The sequence below is a fragment of the Seriola dumerili genome, unplaced genomic scaffold (genome assembly GCF_002260705.1).
Source record: "Seriola dumerili isolate Sdu_G_001 unplaced genomic scaffold, Sdu_1.0 BDQW01000321.1, whole genome shotgun sequence".
Taxonomy (NCBI): Eukaryota; Metazoa; Chordata; class Actinopteri; order Carangiformes; family Carangidae; genus Seriola; species Seriola dumerili.
Window position 1 is genome coordinate 3,402,233 of NW_019174576.1, and position 22,506 is coordinate 3,424,738.

Genomic DNA, 22,506 nt, shown 5'->3' on the forward strand with positions numbered 1-22,506 from the left:
TTCTGCGTGTGTGTGTGTGTGTGCAGCTAGAGCCATGTCACTCAGGTCTCTGATCCTGCTCTTTGGCCTGGGTTTGGTATGTAAATATAATATGATCTATATTGCATTTTTGGTCCAAAATATAGCCATTGTTTTAATGTTCTGTTGACAGGCAGGATGTCAGTTCATTTAGTCTCGCAATTAAATAATTCCCTCATTTTATTCTATGAACTATTGTGCTTTTGAATTTATTTTACAGACTGCAGCCAAGCTAACAGGAGAAACAGGTGAGTTGGATAAGATTTTTAGTCAGTGTTGGATTAAGTCTTTAGTCAATAGCAGCACTTCATTCTACACACTTCTGTTTTTTTAGCACTGAACTGACTAGTGTCCCACCTGAGCTCTCCATGCACCATTCATTTACAGTAGATTGTACATTCAAGACAACAAGAACTCAAAATTTCACCTTTCCCATTTAAAAGTAAGAATGCTGATGGCTGAAGGGCTATCAAGTTGAATTTAAGCATCTAAGACTAAACATGTTTTTAAAATTAATATATGATAAAATGTTAAATATGTCTCATGTTCACACATCTACATCATGACAGTCTTATTGTAATCTCATCATTACCAATTCTTCATTTGCAGAGACTGATGTTGATGAAGGCCATGACTGGGACATCATCGACATCAATAAAGGTTTGAAAACTCTGTATTTGTGTTTTGTTCTGTTTTGTCTTTGATTCTGAGGAGTTTAATTAACAAACATGATTTTCCTTTGCAGCGGCCGGGCTGGACCTGCTGGAGGGAGACATCGAACAGGATGAAGTAAGTTAGTGTTGGTGTGTGCACACCAACACTACTGACTCTGATGCAAATCCTATTAAATAATCTGCATATTCAGGCCTGTGTGAACCTGGTATTTTGGGTCCATGATCAGATATTTTGAGCACAGAAAAAGATTTTATGCATCATTTTATATTTTGTAGAGCGTGCTTCCCTACTTCCTTAGTGGCAGATGATCCTATTGGAGACAAAACAGCCAATCAGAAATTACCTGCTCTAAAAAAAACTCTAAAAATCATTTATTGCATGCAAAAAAAATTTTTCTGTGTGAAGTGTTCAAAGTAGAGACACAAATATGACTACATATTAAACAGTATATGTAAGAACTTAAGTTGGGCAATATGAACAGTATTAATGTGATGATCGTCATATGGCTTTGCTATAAATGTGCAAAGATATCTGCTCGCCTATGTTAAAATACTTGGAATAATTCAAATGTACAGACACAATACATAGCCTATAATTTCAACATTAATACAACTTAACTTGTCTCAGGTCCCGTTTTGTAAAAAGCAAACAAACATATTTCTTATGTATTATTGTTTTGAGTGATACTGAGGTTTTATAAAAATACAAGCTCACAGATAGTGAGGATAGCCCTTATTGTGTGCATCGCAATCAAGAAAGGCCAGAAATTTGCAAACATATATTGCCTAAGTGAGTCTGCTGAACTTTGTGCTGTTTCTCCTTCATCAGTCTCTCATTGTATAACTTGTTATATGTTGTTTTCTTCATTATCGTCAGACCTTCGGCAGAAACTCAATCATAGGTGATAAGTACCGCTGGCCAACAACCATTCCTTACTACCTGGAGGACAGTCTGGGTAAGACACTGTTATGGAAACCCACATTCACAGTACGTACCATGGATGGATGCATCCAATTATCACACTTCTTCATGTTCGTTTGTCCTAAACTTTGCACCATGTAGAAATTAATGCAAAGGGAGTGATCCTGAAGGCGTTTGACCAGTACAGACTGAAGACCTGTATTGACTTCACACCATGGAAAGGAGAGAAGAACTACATCTCTGTGTACAAAGGCAGCGGGTGAGTCAAACTTTTAACTGCTGTGTGTTCAGTTTCAGTAATGTGCACATATACTGTGTTTCTCAGAGCTTAGTTCATGCTTGCTGGTTGTAAATGATGTCACAACATACATCCATGCATATAATGCTGCATTCAACAAATGTTTAAAGCTGCACTAGCTGATATTTTCATGTCCTAGTAACAGATTATTAGCCAGCTCATTGTTTTGATTTTTGCAGCCTACAACTTTGTTGTTTTTGTTCAGTCTCACCACTTTCATTAATCTTGTTTCCAGCAGCAACAGGCAGCTGCTTTCAGTGAAAAAAACTGACAAACCCACAGTACACTAACTGCCCAGCACCAAACAAAACCACTAGCAGGTGCTTACATTGGAGCTTTTAGCAGCTGCTTTCTCAGGAATTAGTGGAGACCAAAATAGAGCTAAAAGGATGTTGGTGTTGTCAGGTAGACATGAAGTCTTTAAGCTTGAAACTAATTTTGTTGTAACATTGACTTTTGTAGCATGACTTATATTGGTTAGCCAAACCTATAAAACAGCTGGAACTATAGAGAACTCAAAAAGACTTATCCACACCAACCAGCCCAACCAACCCCTGAGCTAACTTGTTTATACTTTACTATACTTATACATACTTTACTTTCGCTTTGACCATTTAAAGACAAACTTGCGTCCCGCTTCCCCTTTCTGCAGGTGCTTCTCCTCTGTAGGCAACAAGCGTGTGGGAAAGCAGCGACTGTCCATTGGTAGTAACTGTGATCGTCTCGCAACTGTTGAGCACGAGTTCCTGCATGCTCTTGGATTCTGGCATGAGCAGTCCAGAGCTGACCGTGACGATTATGTCAACATCATATGGGATCGCATTGAAACTGGTAACATTTATCCATAACACCTTGAATTACAGTACAGTGTATAGAAACTATGTTCTGCATTTTTCTCTTTATGTTAGCCTAATATTTGAATACATTTAACTCAGTAGGATGGGCATTTGCAAAACACCTGCTGCTACATCCGTATTTGTCAAAATCAAAAGCAAACAATTCCTCATATTTTTTTATGGCTTTATCAGGTAAAAAACACAACTTCGAAAAACACAATGACACAGTGTCCAGTGCTCTGGGCGTTCCCTATGACTACGGCTCTGTGATGCACTACAGTAAGACGTCCTTCAACATTGGCTCTGAGCCCACCATCGTCACAAAGATCCCCCATTTCATGGATGTGATTGGTCAAAGGATGGGGTTCAGTTCTAGTGACCTAACCAAACTCAGCCGTCTCTACAACTGCAGTAAGTCATGTTATCTTGTCATTTTGTACATCAAACCATAAATAAGACAGGCCACCTTCATTGAAGAAACCATATAGATGTTTGACATATTGTGATGTAAATGTCAAAGTCTTATCTACCACTCAAATCGCTTTACATTAAAAGCCACATTTGGAGGACACTTAGGCATGCGTACTGGGTGAGCTGAGAATTGAACCACTGACCTTCCGATTAGTGGACGATGCCATTACACCTACCATACAGTCAGTACATTGTAATCATATAGGAACACGGTAAAGTCAACTTCAAGAGTTTATTTGCACTGCGTTCAGTGATAGTTTGTTGCCGTTATATAATAGTACTGAACTGTTAGCTAACAGTTCCTGACTGCCAGCTAACAATTCTGTATTTTAGCCGACTAGAAAACATCCAGATAGTTTCTCTACTCCACACTTTATAAGTCATATTAAGTAAACTAAAGTGATTTTTCAAGCAGTAAAAACTGGCTAAATACTCTAACAATGTGTTAGGTGTCAAAGAAATACCTTGCTAAACTAGATAAACACTTTTGTGATGTGATGTTAGCTTCTTGGAGTAGCTAACACTGGATGATAAAAGCATGCAGTTGTAATATAATGTATAAACTGGAATAAACTGTCTGTGGTGACATGTTTGCTAACATTTTAATGAACGACTTGGTATGTAGTTACATTAGCTAGCTACATTACAATAACAAGCTGGTAATTGAAGAATGTCTTGAAAACTGCTCTGAGTGATTTGTTACAATATCTGTTAGTTAATTGTTAGTGAAGTAGCGATACAGTTACAGCCCAATTTAGGTGCCATTACTTCTTGTTGTTGCTGTCAGAATAACTCAGTTCATGTGCAATCATTCTAACTGAGATCTAGACAAGCCACTAGAAATTTAAACATTCATGAATTTAGCAAATCCGTGAGTGGTAGCACCCTGCAATAGACAGCAGTGCACATTGATTATGTATTATACAGTTTTACCAGAATATTGTTTTCACAGTATTACACAAATGGATAAAATTATCTGTTAACAAAGTGTGAATTTGCCCTTAAAACATGAAGCAAACAATGAAGAAGCATGAAGAAGACAACCAATGAAAATGGCCAAAATGTGATGAGATTTGAAACTGTGTGGAAAGTATGTGTTATCAAACAGTATCACAGAAATTGATAAAATGTTTAAAACGGTTCATGAGAATGGTGGATCAAAAAAGGGAGGGCATGAGGACGGACATGTTGAAAAAAATCAAACTGAAAAAGACAACAAAAAAAAACACCAACACAACAACACACACACAATGGCAGTAACAGTTTTTTTTTTTTTTTTTTAAACAGCTGTCATCGTGTAAAATATACGTGATCTGCAGTAAATGGGCTAAATAAACCTGCACTGGAAGGGTCCTTTGGGTGTTTGAACTAAACTAAAATCACTAAACTAAAATCACCTTTGATTTTTGTCCCATAATAACCTGGCAGAGAAGGAAGGTCAGAGTCTATCTGGCACAAACTGATGCTAATATGTATTGATAATCTTGGGCAATAATCTCAGCCTTTAGTAATATGCCTCAGGAAGCATAAATACCCTGGAGATGTGACAAATGCTAAGGCAATCATATATTTATTATTCAGCCATTCTTCATCCAGCAGCATGAGAAGAAAATAGCAACTGAACCATATTTTAATGAGTAAATTAACATTCCTCACACTAAGTCAAACAGGCTTCTATAGCATTTTATTCAGGTCCATTACTGGTTTGTTGTCAGGCTTCATTTCTCCTCTTAAGCTGCCATGTAAACTCAAGCAGCATCATGTCTCGCCGCCAGTTTTTAGCGATGTTTACTATATGATGTAACCATATTTACATGGTCACACCTTTGCTAATTGCGATACGACCTTTAGTTATCAAACTGAGGGCAATCCATCATATCAACATGTTGTTGATTTTATCACTCCACCTATGCAGGACAAATAAAAGCTGGATATGTGATAACATAGTTGATCAAATGTGTCCTGATTCACATCTCTTACATAAGAAGTTTCCATCGAAGCATTATTGACACACATACACACACTTTCCAGGATTATGACAGGAATGATCATCATCTCATCATTCAAGTACCTTGATGAAAATGTTCTCTCTCAAATGTTCCCGCTCCACAGCCAAGTCATCTAACTTTGTGGACAGCTGCGACTTCGAGGAGGAGAACATCTGTGGGATGATTCAGGGTCCTGGGAACGCAAAGTGGGAACAACGCAGATCTGTTAGAGGAGGGCCTCAGACTGACTTCACCAACATGGGACAATGCAAAGGTGACCGTCAGTCTTGGCAAATGCATTTCATCTTGCTAGTGGTTGAGAGGAACTAAATGCATTTACTTAAGTAATGAAGTATATTTCAGATGAAAAAATGATACTATTTATTTTTACCCCACTACATTCATTTGTTACTGCAACTATAGTTACTATAGTTGCTATAGTTACCCGATAACAGTATAAAAGGATCCATTCATAACAAGCAGAGTAGGGTGATCATCTTAATGTGGTACATTTTTAGAGATGACATTACCCAAAGGTATTTGAAACAGTTCAGCTCCACCTTGACCAAGCTGACACATATAAAGGCTTACATGTAGAGCAATATAACATATGTAATAAAATAATAGTATAAAAGGAGGTATTCATAACAACCACTTTTACCTTTGATACTTGAGTGTGGTGGTTTTTTCAGTTTCTTGGATCCAGTCAGGAGTGAAAAGTGGTTTTATTGAAAAAAAGGAGGCTGGTGTGGGCTGGAGACTGGCAGAGGGGGGTTTGAAGGCAGTGGCAGAGTTTGGCTGGTGGTGTGGCTGGAATGGAGGCTGGAGGATCCTCTGGTGAGATGGTGTGGCAGGCAGAGACTGGCTGGAGCTGGTTGTAGAGAGAGTACATGAAGCAAAACCCCTTCAGAGAGCTATAACTGAGTATAATGAAATCTTTCAAAGGCGGTAAGGTGGCCAAGGGCTGCCCACCGCATGGTAGACTGAACAGTCTGGCGATGAGTGGAGAGTCCGCCGAGGTATTTGAACTGCAGGCTTGATGAAGTGATGAGTCGCAGGTGTGGAGATGAGCCAGGAGCCAGGAGAGAGAAGCCACGCCCACACACATACACAGAGACACAACAGGGGGAGAACACAAAAACACAAGGGAGAGAGAAAACCACAGAGATTCTGCAGGGCTGTGACATTGAGAATATTTTATTGATAATGCATTTGTAGTTTTATATAAATATAGTACAGTGGTGTTCTGTCCATTACCTCACTTCCGTGCTGGCAAATAAAATTGGGACCCCTCTTCATTTCATTAGCAATTCAACAATTCTTTTTGAGGCATTCAACAATAACAGTACCAGGGATCTATCAAGAGATCAAACACATCAAACTCTGCTAAAGGCCTCTACAGGCTTGGTTTCTCATTATAATATGTAGCAAAACAGCATGAGGAATGTTGAAGTCCTCACAGTACAAGTATTAGTATTATTAGTATTTAGTATTAACCAGTTATTTGACACTCACAGGTGATCATGCAGAACCAATATTACTGCGGCTTAATATCACCTGCTTTGTGGCTGTTCTGTCCAGGGAAAGGCTTCTTCATGCACTTCAGCACAGCCGTTGCTAAACGTGGTGACCGGGCGTTTCTGGAAAGTCGTTGGCTTTACCCCAAACCTGGAGCCCAGTGTCTGCAGTTCTTCCTCCATAACACCGGGGCAGCTGATGATGTTCTCAATATCTGGGTGCGAGAGTATGACAAGGCCAGCCCCAAAGGGAAAATGAGGCTCTTCAAGAGCATTTCAGGTAATGTACGAATGATATGTTTGTATGATGAATGATATATTGGTAGAAGGCTCTATGAGTAGCAACATTACAGCAGCAGATTATTTTATGAGGTAGAGAGGACACAACACTGAAAGATTACAAGCAACATTGAGAATGCTCCAGTTTTCATTTTTCAACAAAAGCTCTAAAAGCACATACTGGTTATATGATAACAATTTCACCTTTAATCTAGTTGAAAAAAGTGATTAATAGTGGTTTCTGTCTACTCTTTTCTTTCTGTTACAGGAGGTGTTAGGGGCTCCTGGGAATTGCATAATGTCAATCTGAATGTGAGAAAGAAGGCCCGTGTGGTTTTTGAGGGCGTGAGGGAAAAGCGTCCATCGAAAGGGGGCTTCTCTCTCGATGACATTAACCTGTCGTCCACAAACTGCCCTCAGCACATCTGGCACATCCGCAACATCACCGGCTTGATGGCCACCACGCGAAAAGGAAGTAAACTCTACAGCCCACGCTTTCTGTCTCCAGCAGGTTACTCCTTCCAGGTAAATGTCCTTTTTTTCAACATTTCTACTGAGTACAGCACAGGAACCACAGACCTTTACAACAGACACAACGCTGATTTGTAATAGCCAACATACAGTTATACAAGAAAAGGTTTTAATCCATACCAACCAAAAAAAAAGAAATCAATGAAAAATACAAAAAACTATTAAATAAACAAGCACATCATTAATACATGACAAATTTGATCATGTGCTAAGAATTTTAAAGATTTTTAAATGGCCTAAATACAACAAGTGTTCTATGTTATCCAATAATTTGACAGACTAGGACAACAACCCCAGAAAACAAGTCCACAACTTAAGATCACTATTGACTTCACTTATTATCATTATTTGGGAATATTTTGTTAGCTTTTGTTTGGACCAGTGTGATCTATGAGCAACCTCAAATTGTAAGAGATCATGTCTGACACACATGGAGGAAGAATGGATCTGTTCCACGACTTCCTCCAGCTGTTCTTCTTAAATCTCTACTTCAAATTCTCATGAATAAATGTTTCAAATTTTGCAATGTAGTTGTACATGTAAACTGCAACAGTTTGTCATATATAGCAAACATTGAAATTATGACTTATTAACGACTTATAAGTACAAACAATGTTTATTACGTCTGCATCATTATATGGTGCCAATTATATGGTTATATATAAATTTGAGCTTTAGATCTCATAGTTTCTTTATATATTAGCATTAAAGCTGTAAGTAGTAGCAGTAGTAATAGTAGTAGTAGCTGATGTAGTAGTATTAGTAGTAGCAGTAGCAGTAGTAGCAGTAGTAGCAGTAGCAGTAGTAGCAGTAGTAGTAGCAGTAGCAGTAGCAGTAGCAGTAGTAGTAGTAGTAGTAGCAGTAGTAGAAGTAGCAGTAGTAGTAGTAGTAGTAGTAGCAGTAGTAGTTCCAGTTAAAAAAATTGCTGTGTATCTTGATTCTTGTGGTAAATATAATATATTTGGGTTTTGCACCATTGCTTGGACAAAACAAGTAAACTGATGAAGTCACATTGGGTTCCAGTTATGTCATAGGAATGTTTTACTGTTCAGTTAATACAAAATCTAAACAAAACTTTAGTTGTTGTAGAAATGTACCTCATGCTTCTCTGTGGTCTGTAGGTAAGCGTTTACCTAAATGGAACAAAGACCTATCCAGGGTACATGGCCCTCTACTTCCACCTGACCTCAGGCCCCAACGACCACAGACTCAAGTGGCCATGTCCATGGCAGCAGGCAACCATGGCCTTGATGGATCAACAGTCTGACATCAGACAGCAAATGAACATGCACCGAATGGTCACGACTGACCCCAAAAAGAAGTCCTCTAATGGTAAGAGAGGGGGGGGGCTTGACTTCTAGGCGTATCAACTGAGCGTCCCAAAGCCAATGACTTGATGAGTTCTTCAAAAAGAGAATTACAGTTCACCTGTTTCTCTCAGGTACTGAGTACTACTGGGACAATCCCAGGAAAGTGGGCTCTAAAGTGACTGAATCTGATGGCAGCTATTATTATCGAGGCCCAGGATCCGGAACAAGTTCCTTCCTCACCCACAGCAGACTGAGGAGCAACAAATTCATCAAAGGAGATGATGCCTTCTTCCTCTTAAGTCTGGAAGGTATGGAAGTCAGTCAGACACTAGTCCATTATACAGGACCAGGATATCACACACAAGCTATTCTTTATATCTAAGTTTCATCCTGTCTCTGAACCATCATGATTGTTGTCTATTTGTCCTCAGATATTTCCAGCCTGCTGGTACCTCAGCCTCTGCCTCACTCAGTCCAGGCTGCTGCCAGTCTAATGAGGGCTGGAGACCACGACACTCCACAGGGAGATGCTAATAACCTAACGGTGATCACAACTGTGGCAGCATCTGTGGGAGCAGTCGTGTTGGTGGTTTCCATGCTGACTGCCGTGAACGTCTGGAGGATGAGGAGAAAACAACACAAGAGCGACAAAGTGGTGATCATACAGGACATGTTTGGATTCATGGAATGAGCGTGAGTTGGAGTATTAAGAGTCAACACAAATTCACATCATTGCAATTTAGGCTAGCAATAATTTACTGTGCTTCATTAGCACCAATGTATCACACCTACCTGTCATGTGCCTTTTTCATTACAGGAGAACCCGACCAAAGATTTACCTTCTTCTCTCACCACCCCATAATGTCTTCACTGAGCAGAAGACAGGGCACATCACTAAATGATGGCTACAAGTATTTCAGCAGACTGCTACCTGAACCTATCTCATCTTTAATCTGAAGTTGAATGTTAAAAATAAAATTGGTCCCATCATCACAACTTTGTTAGTTATCAGAGAACAGGTGATTTATTGTGATCACTTTCAACGTGACCTCAACCTCAAAAAGCTATCAGAGATCTGGCTACTTTACTGACCGGGAACACCTGCACCTACTTTACCACAGGGAACACCTGCACTCTATTCTCTTATTGAATTTAAAGTACAGGTTTTACAGTAGGTCAACAGTCAAGATGAAGTGATGTCTTTTGTCTTGGACCTTCTCATCATAAACACGTTCAATGCTTCATTGACTATTTGATATGAAATTGTTCCCAGGTTCTTCATAGATTTGTAGTTGTTGGATTTAGTTTGTATGTTATTTTCTTTCTTTCTTTTATTTGCTTGCCATGCTTCAAACTGCTTAAATAAATTGATTTTAAATAAACTGCAAATCCTCCTGTTGAGTGTCAATTTGGTCTAACACCATTTTATATTAGTAGGTTATTATCTACAAGTGTAGTAAAATTAAACTGTTCCCATCACATACAACTTCACATCTTACAAGGCTTAAATGAATAAAATATCTATTTTCCTATTTAGCATTACATCCATCAGTCACTTACCCCAAAAAAACGAGACAAGCATCAGTTCAAGTCAAGCATCATTTTTATTAATATGAGATACTGAAACATTGTGAGTGCTATGATTCATTCTCAACTGGAAGGCTGTAAAGCATGGACTATTCAGCTCCAGCCCGTCAATCAAGTCTGACCGGCCCGCCTATCAATTGCTTAATTGCAAATAAATTTTAGCCACAATAAATCCTCTAGACTGTGGCATTTGTTAATAACATGTTTATATCTTTTACAAGTTACACAAAGAAGCCTGTGTTATGGACCAATAGGAAACGGGATTGGTTTACAGTGCATTATGGGATAGCTGCAAGGTCAACAGATTAATGTTTGGTGGTAGAATAAAATTGAGCATGTGAAGTCACTTGTGTGTCTTGTGTGCTCATGTTTATTAAAAACACAACATAGACCACAGAGGCTCTGGTAATGCAGCAGCCTTCTTAGTGAACAGTTTCATCAGTACCAGGCAGTAACAGCAGTGTCTGTTGTCAAAGTGTTCCCAACTTTCCAACTATAATTTGTGTTGTGTGTAGGGATGAGCACAGAAACCTGGTATTAAAAATGTCCACAGTATCTCTCTCTCTCTCTCTCTCTCTCTCTCTCTGTGTCTCTGTCTCTCTCTCTCTCTCTCTCTCTCTCATTTGTTAAGGATACAGTTGTGTCAAGTGTACAGAATGAGAATAGCTCAGGGAAATGTCTGGCCCCAGGCCCTTAGCTTTCAGGAAATGTGGTCCCCTGAACAACATAGTTGAATAACCAGCGTACCATAACAGTGTCACTGAGAGGAGAATAAAACTGTAATTTCAAACACCAAGGCCTGTACTAGTGCATTCCTCTCATGCTGACAAGATAGTAAATACAACCTTCTAAAGGACAGCAGCATTCACTCCAGAATAATGGCAGTGACACCATACTGTAATTTAGGAGGATCACATGATGCTATGTTCCTGAATAAAGACATGTACCGAACTGTCTACTCAAATATAACCCTCTCTTTAAAGACTGATGGTGAAATCACTTATAGCTCATAGGTGATCTTATGCCGAATTAAAAAGCAGACCTTAACTATTAACTAGAAAATGCATTTCCTGCTGAAAATACGTGTGAATACTGAGAGCTGAATGAGATTGCTGAAGTAGCTGATACAACTGCTGAAGCAATACTGAAGTAGCTGAAGCAATAGCTGAAGATTAAAAGCAGAACTTGTAAGCTGGAGGTTGAATGGCATGAAATAGTTAAAAGTGTACATTTAAACCTACACTGGTTCCGCTCCAGCTCTCTGCTCCTTTTAGCGACTTTCACTAACTCAGCAATTGTTTACATGCTGTTCAGATCTGGTAGTTACTTTAGCTTAGCAGTTAGCTAAGCCCCCCCCGCCCAAGTGGCCCATGTGCCCAGCCAGCAAGCTAGCCGCCACCAGCTGAATGACTCAGCCCCCCGACCCAGCTATAAAGGCTCAAAATGATTTTGAGCTTGTAAAATGATGTTCCAATGTTTGTAGTTGTAAATCAACCTCTGTAAACCTGTAAAATAAATCTGCATGACAAATTCAAGTTTGTGCATGTGAAAAAAATTGTGCTTGAGATAAAGAGATTTGTATTTGTTAAAAGACAGCGTGAATCAAAACTGAACAAATGATCAGTGGTGAGGTTAAAAGAAGACAGGGAAAGGAGAAATGCTTTTGTGGATGTCTGTGTACAGAGATAAGCAGAAAAACTGTAAAACTCAGTGTGCAACATTCCCTCTAATTTTAGTGTCACATACACTGTGGGAACTTTTGAGTTTTACACAGTTCTCTGTTCTGTATCAGGACACAGATGTTGAGAAAACCATTTCTTCATTTTACATGTCTTTGTTTAACCTCACCACTGACCATTTGTTCATATCTTAGATTCAGATTTAGAAATAGAAATAGAAATCTTTTCTACACAAGCATAATTTTTCCACATGCAGAAACTTAATTTATCATGCAGATTTATTTTACAGGTTAACAAATGTTGATTTACAACTACAAATATTGGGGTTATTTGTTAAAGTCAATTTTACCATCTCAAAATAATTTTGACCCTAATTTGAGCCTATATACGTGTGGGGTGGAGTCATGCTCATGACGTACCATTTCTTTCTGGTTTCGGGGGACGGCAAGGTGTGGTTCTGGCCTGAGGTGGATTCTGCCATCCCTATGAAAACACATAAGGAAAAATAAGGACATTTTATGCAGCTCTTTTGACTATGAAATGTTTCTGAAGAATTCTAAATGACTTAAGAACATAAAAGATGTATCAATCATCCATTTAAACCTCATTTAGCATAAACTATAATAAAAAACGAGACTTAATGAATAAATATATATGTATATATCAGTGGCGATTGCTCTAAGACTGCAGGGGAAGCTCAGCTTCCCCTAAAATGTCAACAAAATAAGTGGTCAAATATATACTGTTCTGTGTACATTTCATTGACTAAATATGCGCTAGAACACGTTCATCTTTTGTTCAGAATCAGCTACTTATCACAGGTAACCGACACGACTTCCCTCTCATTCATCCCCGCAGCGCCACAGTGCTTTACACAGTGTAGACGCCGAGCGTCTACTGACTTCAACGGGGAAGCACAGAGTGGGTTGTTCCACTGCAGCGAAACTAGACGGTCATTGGATAAATGCTGGGCTTTGTCCCGCCCATCGGACGCTCAGCGTCTCAGGGGGTCTATGGGACAGTGGGCTGGCCCGGACGCTCGGCTTCTGCATGATGATTGGATGATCTGTCTTTTTAAGGATTTGAACATCATCTCCATTCATTTGAATGGCAAAAAAAATGTCATAAAAACATTCTATTTCAAAACTTTGAACTTTGTTTCAAGTGAAAATATCATTCATCATGACAACCGGTCAACTTTCACTCTTCAATTAAAAATACTTTTCACTGATATGCCTCAGAAAATTATTTTCAGTAATTGTAAATTTAAATATGTGACTCCATGCAGTTATGATCTGCTGCTTCTAATGGTTTTAACTGCATTACAGATCTGACTCAGGTCAGGTCTGTATATGTCTGCACTGTATGTTTGAACCCTTCCAAACCACCTGCACCAGTGTCTTTTAGTGTGATTACAATACTTAGATAAGATAATCATGACTACTGAATTAATAATTAATTAGACAGCCATGTAATCTCCCCCAATTGAAGTCATAAAAATGTGTGGATCATGGGAATGTTGCCTTCATTACTGCATTCTTCTTCTGTACAAAAAACCAAAGCCACAACTTTCTCTCAAACACACCTAGGCTGGACGAGGTAGAACCAACACTCATCTGCTACTGCGTGTGTGTGTGTGTGTGCAGCTAGAGCCATGTCACTCAGGTCTCTGATCCTGCTCTTTGGCCTGGGTTTGGTATGTAAATATAATATGATCTATATTGCATTTTTGGTCCAAAATATAGCCATTGTTTTAATGTTCTGTTGACAGGCAGGATGTCAGTTCATTTAGTCTCGCAATTAAATAATTCCCTCATTTTATTCTATGAACTATTGTGCTTTTGAATTTATTTTACAGACTGCAGCCAAGCTAACAGGAGAAACAGGTGAGTCGGATAAGATGATGGTTTTTTTTCAGTTATAGTCAGACGTGTAAGAGTATTTTAATCAGGTTGAGGTTAATTTACACTCTAGTCGAAGTAAGTGTGTTTGGAGCCTGTTCTTTAGTCAATAGCAGCACTTCATTCTACACACTTCTGTTTTTTTAGCACTGAACTGACTAGTGTCCCACCTGAGCTCTCCATGCACCATTCATTTACAGTAGATTGTACATTCAAGACAACAAGAACTCAAAATTTCACCTTTCCCATTTAAAAGTAAGAATGCTGATGACATGACACTAAAAAAGCTTTTTTATAACAGTCGTATTGTAATCTCATCATTACTGATTCTAAATTTGCAGAGACTGATGTTGATGAAGGCCATGACTGGGACATCATCGACATCAATAAAGGTTTGAAAACTCTGTATTTGTGTTTTGTTCTGTTTTGTCTTTGATTCTGAGGAGTTTAATTAACAAACATGATTTTCCTTTGCAGCGGCCGGGCTGGACCTGCTGGAGGGAGACATCGAACAGGATGAAGTAAGTTAGTGTTGGTGTGTGCACACCAACACTACTGACTCTGATGCAAATCCTATTAAGTAATCTGCATATTCAGGCCTGTGTGAACCTGGTATTTTGGGTCCATGATCAGATATTTTGAGCACAGAAAAAGATTTTATGCATCATTTTATATTTTGTAGAGCGTGCTTCCCTACTTCCTTAGTGGCAGATGATCCTATTGGAGACAAAAAAGCCAATCAGAAATTACCTGCTCTAAAAAAAACTCTAAAAATCATTTATTGCATGCAAAAAAAATTTTTCTGTGTGAAGTGTTCAAAGTAGAGACACAAATATGACTACATATTAAACAGTATATGTAAGAACTTAAGTTGGGCAATATGAACAGTATTAATGTGATGATCGTCATATGGCTTTGCTATAAATGTGCAAAGATATCTGCTCGCCTATGTTAAAATACTTGGAATAATTCAAATGTACAGACACAATACATAGCCTATAATTTCAACATTAATACAACTTAACTTGTCTCAGGTCCCGTTTTGTAAAAAGCAAACAAACATATTTCTTATGTATTATTGTTTTGAGTGATACTGAGGTTTTATAAAAATACAAGCTCACAGATAGTGAGGATAGCCCTTATTGTGTGCATCGCAATCAAGAAAGGCCAGAAATTTGCAAACATATATTGCCTAAGTGAGTCTGCTGAACTTTGTGCTGTTTCTCCTTCATCAGTCTCTCATTGTATAACTTGTTATATGTTGTTTTCTTCATTATCGTCAGACCTTCAGCAGAAACTCAATCATAGGTGATAAGTACCGCTGGCCAACAACCATTCCTTACTACCTGGAGGACAGTCTGGGTAAGACACTGTTATGGAAACCCACATTCACAGTACGTACCATGGATGGATGCATCCAATTATCACACTTCTTCATGTTCGTTTGTCCTACACTTTGCACCATGTAGAAATTAATGCAAAGGGAGTGATCCTGAAGGCGTTTGACCAGTACAGACTGAAGACCTGTATTGACTTCACACCATGGAAAGGAGAGAAGAACTACATCTCTGTGTACAAAGGCAGCGGGTGAGTCAAACTTTTAACTGCTGTGTGTTCAGTTTCAGTAATGTGCACATATACTGTGTTTCTCAGAGCTTAGTTCATGCTTGCTGGTTGTAAATGATGTCACAACATACATCAATGCATATAATGCTGCATTCAACAAATGTTTAAAGCTGCACTAGCTGATATTTTCATGTCCTAGTAACAGATTATTAGTCAGCTCATTGTTTTGATTTTTGCAGCCTACAACTTTGTTGTTTTTGTTCAGTCTCACCACTTTCATTAATCTTGTTTCCAGCAGCAACAGGCAGCTGCTTTCAGTGAAAAAAACTGACAAACCCACAGTACACTAACTGCCCAGCACCAAACAAAACCACTAGCAGGTGCTTACATTGGAGCTTTTAGCAGCTGCTTTCTCAGGAATTAGTGGAGACCAAAATAGAGCTAAAAGGATGTTGGTGTTGTCAGGTAGACATGAAGTCTTTAAGCTTGAAACTAATTTTGTTGTAACATTGACTTGCGTGTGGGAAAGCAGCGACTGTCCATTGGTAGAAACTGTGATCGTCTCGGAACTGTTGAGCACGAGTTCCTGCATGCTCTTGGATTCTGGCATGAGCAGTCCAGAGCTGACCGTGACGATTATGTCAACATCATATGGGATCGCATTGAAACTGGTAACATTTATCCATAACACCTTGAATTACAGTACAGTGTATAGAAACTATGTTCTGCATTTTTCTCTTTATGTTAGCCTAATATTTGAATACATTTAACTCAGTAGGATGGGCATTTGCAAAACACCTGTTGCGACATCCGTATTTGTCAAAACCAAAAACAGAGAGACTTCCTCATATTTTTTATGCCTTTATCAGGTAAAGAACACAACTTCAAAAAAAACAATGACACAGTGTCCAGTGCTCTGGGCGTTCCCTATGACTACGGCTCTGTGATGCACTACAGTAAGACGTCCTTCAACATTGGCTCTGAGCCCACCATCGTCACAAAGATCCCCCATTTCATGGATGTGATTGGTCAAAGGATGGGGTTCAGTTCTAGTGACCTAACCAAACTCGGCCGTCTCTACAACTGCAGTAAGTCATCTCATCTTGTCATTTTGTACATCAAACCATAAATTAAACAGGCCACCTTCATTGAAAAAACCATTAGATGTTTGACATATTGTGATGTAAATGTCAAAATCTTATCAACCACTCAAAGTGCTTTACATTAAAAGCCACATTTGCCCACATTTGGGGAGGAGGAAAACACGCACACACAATCCCCTCTGTCTCCCTAGGCAGACAACTGCCTGAAAGTTGTGTTTGAAAATTGAATCACAGAGGGAAAACCACAAATCCTATTGAAAAAATGTCTTCACTATCAGTGTCCCAAGGCTTCACTGAAGACAATGATATCTTATATGTGTACCTACTGCCTAGGTTGAGGTTTTATTACAGTTTAAAATTTCCCTTCAAATCTTTTTTGGCAAGAACTTTAGAGCTCAGTTTAAAAATTAAAAATTTTGCATAGAAGGCACATAATAACCTGGAATAAACTCAGTGTCTCTGATGACATGTTTGCTAACATTTAAAAAACGACTTAATCTTGGTGTGTAGTTACATTAGCCAGCTACATTACAATAACAAGCTGATAATTGAAGATTGTCTTGAAAACTGCTCTCAATAATTTGTTCCAATATCTGTTACGTTGTCAGTGAGTCAGCTATACAGTTACTGCCCCACTCAGTTGCTATTACTTGTTGTTGTTGCTGTTAGAATAACTCAGTTCATGTGTCATTCTAACTGAGATCTAGGCAAGCCACTAAAATTTCCAACATTCATGAATTTAGCATCACAAAAAAGGCAAAAAATGTATTGTCCAGCTTTACCATAATATTGTTTTCACAATTACACAAATGGATAAAGTTATGATTAAATAATATACGACAAAAATACGATAAAATACGACTGACTTTAAAACATGAAAACACATGAAGAAAAAAAACAAGGAAAATGGCAAAAATGTGATGAGATTTTAAACTGTGCAGATATGTGTTATCAAATAGTTTCACAGAATACTAAAATGTGAAAAGGGTTCATGAGTGTGGTGGATCAAAAAGGGAGGGCATGAGGATGGAAAACATATTGAAAAAAATCAAACTGAAAAAGACAAAAAAAAAGAAAAACAACAACACACACAATGGCAGTAACAGTTTTTTTTTTTTTTTTTTAAACAGCTGTCATCGTGTAAAATATACGTGATCTGCAGTAAATGGGCTAAATAAACCTGCACTGGAAGGGTCCTTTGGGTGTTTGAACTAAACTAAAATCACTAAACTAAAATCACCTTACAAAATGATTTTTGTCCCATAATAACCTGGCAGAGTTACAAGGAAGGTCAGAGTCTATCTGGCACAAACTGATGCTAATATGTATTGATAATCTTGGGCAATAATCTCAGCCTTTAGTAATATGCCTCAGGAAGCATAAATACCCTGGAGATGTGACAAATGCTAAGGCAATCATATATTTATTATTCAGCCATTCTTCATCCAGCAGCATGAGAAGAAAATAGCAACTGAACCATATTTTAATGAGTAAATTAACATTCCTCACACTAAGTCAAACAGGCTTCTATAGCATTTTATTCAGGTCCATTACTGGTTTGTTTTCAGACTTAATTTGAGCTGTGAATTGTTGAGGGTTGCCAGCTTCTCTTCTGAGCCCATATAACTACAACAGTCATGTTTGTCTGCCAGATTTTAGCTATATTTACTATATTTAGTCCTGTTGCAATGATGTAACCATATTTACATGGTCACACCTTTGCTAATTGCAATACCACCTTTAGTTATCAAACTGAGGGCAATCCATCATATCAACATGTTGTTGATTTTATCACTCCACCTATGCAGGACAAATAAAAGCTTGATATGTGTTAACATAGTTGATCAAATGTGTCCTGATTCACATCTCTTACATAAGAAGTTTCCATCGAAGCATTATTGAGACTTATACACTTCACACACACACACACACACACACACACACACACCACACACACACACACACACACACACACACACACACACACACACACACACACACACACACACACTTTATTAGCATTCCAGGATTATGACAGGAATGATCATCATCTCATCATTCAAGTACCTTGATGAAAATGTTCTCTCTCAAATGTTCCCGCTCCACAGCCAAGTCATCTAACTTTGTGGACAGCTGCGACTTCGAGGAGGAGAACATCTGTGGGATGATTCAGGGTCCTGGGAACGCAAAGTGGGAACAACGCAGATCTGTTAGAGGAGGGCCTCAGACTGACTTCACCAACATGGGACAATGCAAAGGTGACCGTCAGTCTTGGCAAATGCATTTCATCTTGCTAGTGGTTGAGAGGAACTAAATGCATTTACTTAAGTAATGAAGTGGAAAGTTTTCAACTTTTTTACTCCACTACATTTGTTTGCTGCTGTAACTATAATTACTATAGATTCCAGATAATACTACAAAAGGATCCGTTCATAGTAAGCAGAGTAGGGTGATCATCTAAATGTGGTGCATTTTTAGAGATGACATTACCCAATGGTATTTCAAATAATTAAAATTAGCTCTACCTTGACCAAGCTGCTACTGCATACAAGTCTTACATGTTAAGGTAGTTTTGCAATTAGTATTAGTATTTACACACAAAGCAGAAGGGGCCTCAGAAAACACAAAGGTTAAGTAAAGTCTGAAACCAGGCCCAGTGGAAGCAATTGTTGATGGTTTGAATTGTGTATGTTAACATTGTGAATCAAAACTATACAGACATAGAGACAGTAAAATACACTAGCAGACAGAGAGGTAGACACAGTGTATAGCTGTTTAGAACTACTGCTTGAATAACACATACATTACACATCTTTATGTGGTCATAAATATTATTGCTTCTCCTCTTATCTGATTAGGTACCTGATCTTAGGTACCTGACCTTGCTGTTGTGTATCTGAAAAACAAAAGTAGCTGAGGTGATTTACAACAGTAACCTTTACAGGGTTTAATGCTTCAATATGAACATGAAAGTGCTTTATCAATTATTTAATAGAGTTAGTAGGGATATACTATCTATCTGCTGGATAAACAGCAGCCATCCTCACAAACTACCACTTCCGACCCACTGACAGTATAAGTTCATAAACTGAGCGTCATATATATGCCTCATATACATATACCGCACTAATCTTGCTTATGTTCCGCAATGTATTTTTGGTTAAATCTTTTTTTTTTTATCTTTGTGTTTCTAGCCACCACATAGTACAGTGGTGTTCTGTCCATTACCTTACTTCCGTGTTGTAAAATTGGGACCCCTCTTCATTTCATTAGCAATTCAACAATTCTTTTTGAGGCATTCAACAATAACAGTACCAGGGATCTATCAAGAGATCAAACACATCAAACTCTGCTAAAGGCCTCTACAGGCTTGGTTTCTCATTATAATATGTAGCAAAACAGCATGAGGAATGTTGAAGTCCTCACAGTACAAGCTCGCACACAGACGTGGGTATTTTCTTGAATGTGGAGATGATACTGGTATCATACAACTCATCAAATGGAGAAAAAAACCTGGCGTGTGTCTGTATTTAGTATTTAGTATTAACCAGTTATTTGACACTCACAGGTGATCATGCAGAACCAATATTACTGCGGCTTAATATCACCTGCTTTGTGGCTGTTCTGTCCAGGGAAAGGCTTCTTCATGCACTTCAGCACAGCCGTTGCTAAACGTGGTGACCGGGCGTTTCTGGAAAGTCGTTGGCTTTACCCCAAACCTGGAGCCCAGTGTCTGCAGTTCTTCCTCCATAACACCGGGGCAGCTGATGATGTTCTCAATATCTGGGTGCGAGAGTATGACAAGGCCAGCCCCAAAGGGAAAATGAGGCTCTTCAAGAGCATTTCAGGTACTGTACGAATGATATGTTTGTATGATGAATGATATATTGGTAGAAGGCTCTATGAGTAGCAACATTACAGCAGCAGATTATTTTATGAGGTAGAGAGGACACAACACTGAAAGATTACAAGCAACATTGAGAATGCTCCAGTTTTCATTTTTCAACAAAAGCTCTAAAAGCACATACTGGTTATATGATAACAATTTCACCTTTAATCTAGTTGAAAAAAGTGATTAATAGTGGTTTCTGTCTACTCTTTTCTTACAGGAGGTGTTGGGGGCTCCTGGGAATTGCATAATGTCAATCTGAATGTGAGAAAGAAGGCCCGTGTGGTTTTTGAGGGCGTGAGGGAAAAGCGTCCATCGAAAGGGGGCTTCTCTCTCGATGACATTAACCTGTCGTCCACAAACTGCCCTCAGCACATCTGGCACATCCGCAAAATCACCGGCTTGATGGCCACCACGCTAGCAGGAAGTAAACTCTACAGCCCACGCTTTCTGTCTTCAGCAGGTTACTCCTTCCAGGTAAATGTCCTTTTTTTTCAACATTTCTACTGAGTACAGCACAGGAACCACAGACCTTTACAACAGAGACTGTTAAATTAAAACAGCTATTATACAGTATATAATACAATTCAATTCTGCATACCCCAGTCCATTCAATAACAAAAAAGAAAAAGGGAATCAATAAAAATAAAAATAAAGAACATCATCAATACATGACAAATTTGATCATGTTGTGCTAAGAACTGTTTTTAAAAAGCCTTAATACATCAAGAATTCCATTCAATGCCTTTAAGTCTGAAAAACTCTTCTCCAGTAATTCGACAGACTCGGACTGCAACTCCAGAAAACGTCTGTCAGTTATTGCAGCACAAGTCCACAACTTAAGGGATCATTATTTGGTAATATTTTGTTAAGCTTTTGTTTGATCTATGAAGCACCTCAAATTCTAAGGAGAGGAAGAACGGATCTGTTCCGTGACTTCCTCCTGCTGTTCTATTGAAATCTCTACTCCTAATATTTCTTGCCTCAAATTTCTATATCACACCAGTCATCAAAAAATGTGAGGGAAAGCAAGAAAGCAAATGATTATCTGCTATAATAGGGACAAATAAAGAACTTTATAGCCATTGTGTTTTCTAATTTGCGTCCATATTTGTGATACGACTGCATTAACTATAGACCAGGGGTCCCCAAACTAGGGCCCACGGGCCACATCCGGCCCGCCAAAGCAATTGGAGTGGCCCAATTGACGATCCCAGACAATCCCTCTAAACATCAACCAATTTTTATTAAATTGCATTTTCCTATCATAACATCATAACATATCCGTACTTAAAGGTTGGCATTCTAATTAAAATTGACCATAGTTATGAGCTATTTATAGTTAATAGTGGCTCATCTTCACCTCCTCACACAATGGTATATTCTGACGTGACTTTGATCGTGACCGAGCCAGCATCAAGCTGCAAAGTTCTGAGGTGGGAATCTGTCATGAAGGTGGTTGTGTCCTGCATAAACTTCATCAGAGCAAACGGACTTAAACACAGGCAGTTCCAAGCCTTTCTCTCCGAGCTAGAATCAGCCCACGGAGACGTGCTTTACCACACTGAAGTCCGCTGGTTAAGCCGGGGCAGAGTTTTGAAGCGTTTTTACGACCTGCTACCCGAAATCAATGCCTTTCTCCTGACAAAGGGAAAAACTATCGACACAGAATGGAAATGGGACCTCGCCTTTATTAACAGATGTGTCAGAAATTTTAAACGGCCTCAACTTGCAGCTCCAAGGCAAGGGAAAACTAATCTGACATGTATTCCCACATCAAAGTATTTGAGCTTAAACTAGCGCTGCTTATTGGACAGGTGCAAAAACAAGACTTCACCCATCTCCCTGCTACTCGAAGCCTCTCAGCTGAGAAACCGGCGGTCCCGTTCCCAACCGAGAAGTGCAAGGACGCACTGGAAACACTGAGGGCGGAGTTC

The 22,506-nt window shown here is 38.8% G+C and overlaps 2 protein-coding genes across 2 annotated transcripts in view; both read left to right on the top strand.

The window, feature by feature from the left end:
- Positions 1 to 10,196, top strand: LOC111232045 (meprin A subunit beta-like). The gene is given in 15 exon segments (XM_022759390.1): positions 1 to 76; positions 239 to 266; positions 628 to 678; positions 764 to 815; positions 1,581 to 1,648; positions 1,756 to 1,873; positions 2,565 to 2,743; positions 2,941 to 3,159; positions 5,332 to 5,481; positions 6,789 to 7,004; positions 7,272 to 7,528; positions 8,656 to 8,866; positions 8,976 to 9,152; positions 9,276 to 9,537; positions 9,662 to 10,196. Coding segments are annotated over 14 exon segments (2,028 nt in total). The 5' UTR covers positions 1 to 34; the 3' UTR covers positions 9,536 to 9,537; positions 9,662 to 10,196.
- A 3,553-nt stretch (positions 10,197 to 13,749) lies between these two features.
- Positions 13,750 to 22,506, top strand: part of LOC111231912 (meprin A subunit beta-like) — a 20,734-nt gene continuing 11,977 nt past the window's right edge. Inside the window, 11 exon segments of the mRNA XM_022759183.1 lie at positions 13,750 to 13,806; positions 13,969 to 13,996; positions 14,353 to 14,403; positions 14,489 to 14,532; positions 15,295 to 15,373; positions 15,481 to 15,638; positions 16,086 to 16,248; positions 16,447 to 16,665; positions 18,789 to 18,938; positions 20,313 to 20,528; positions 20,790 to 21,046. Coding sequence (XP_022614904.1) covers positions 13,765 to 13,806; positions 13,969 to 13,996; positions 14,353 to 14,403; positions 14,489 to 14,532; positions 15,295 to 15,373; positions 15,481 to 15,638; positions 16,086 to 16,248; positions 16,447 to 16,665; positions 18,789 to 18,938; positions 20,313 to 20,528; positions 20,790 to 21,046 — 1,407 coding nt within the window. The 5' untranslated portion in view covers positions 13,750 to 13,764.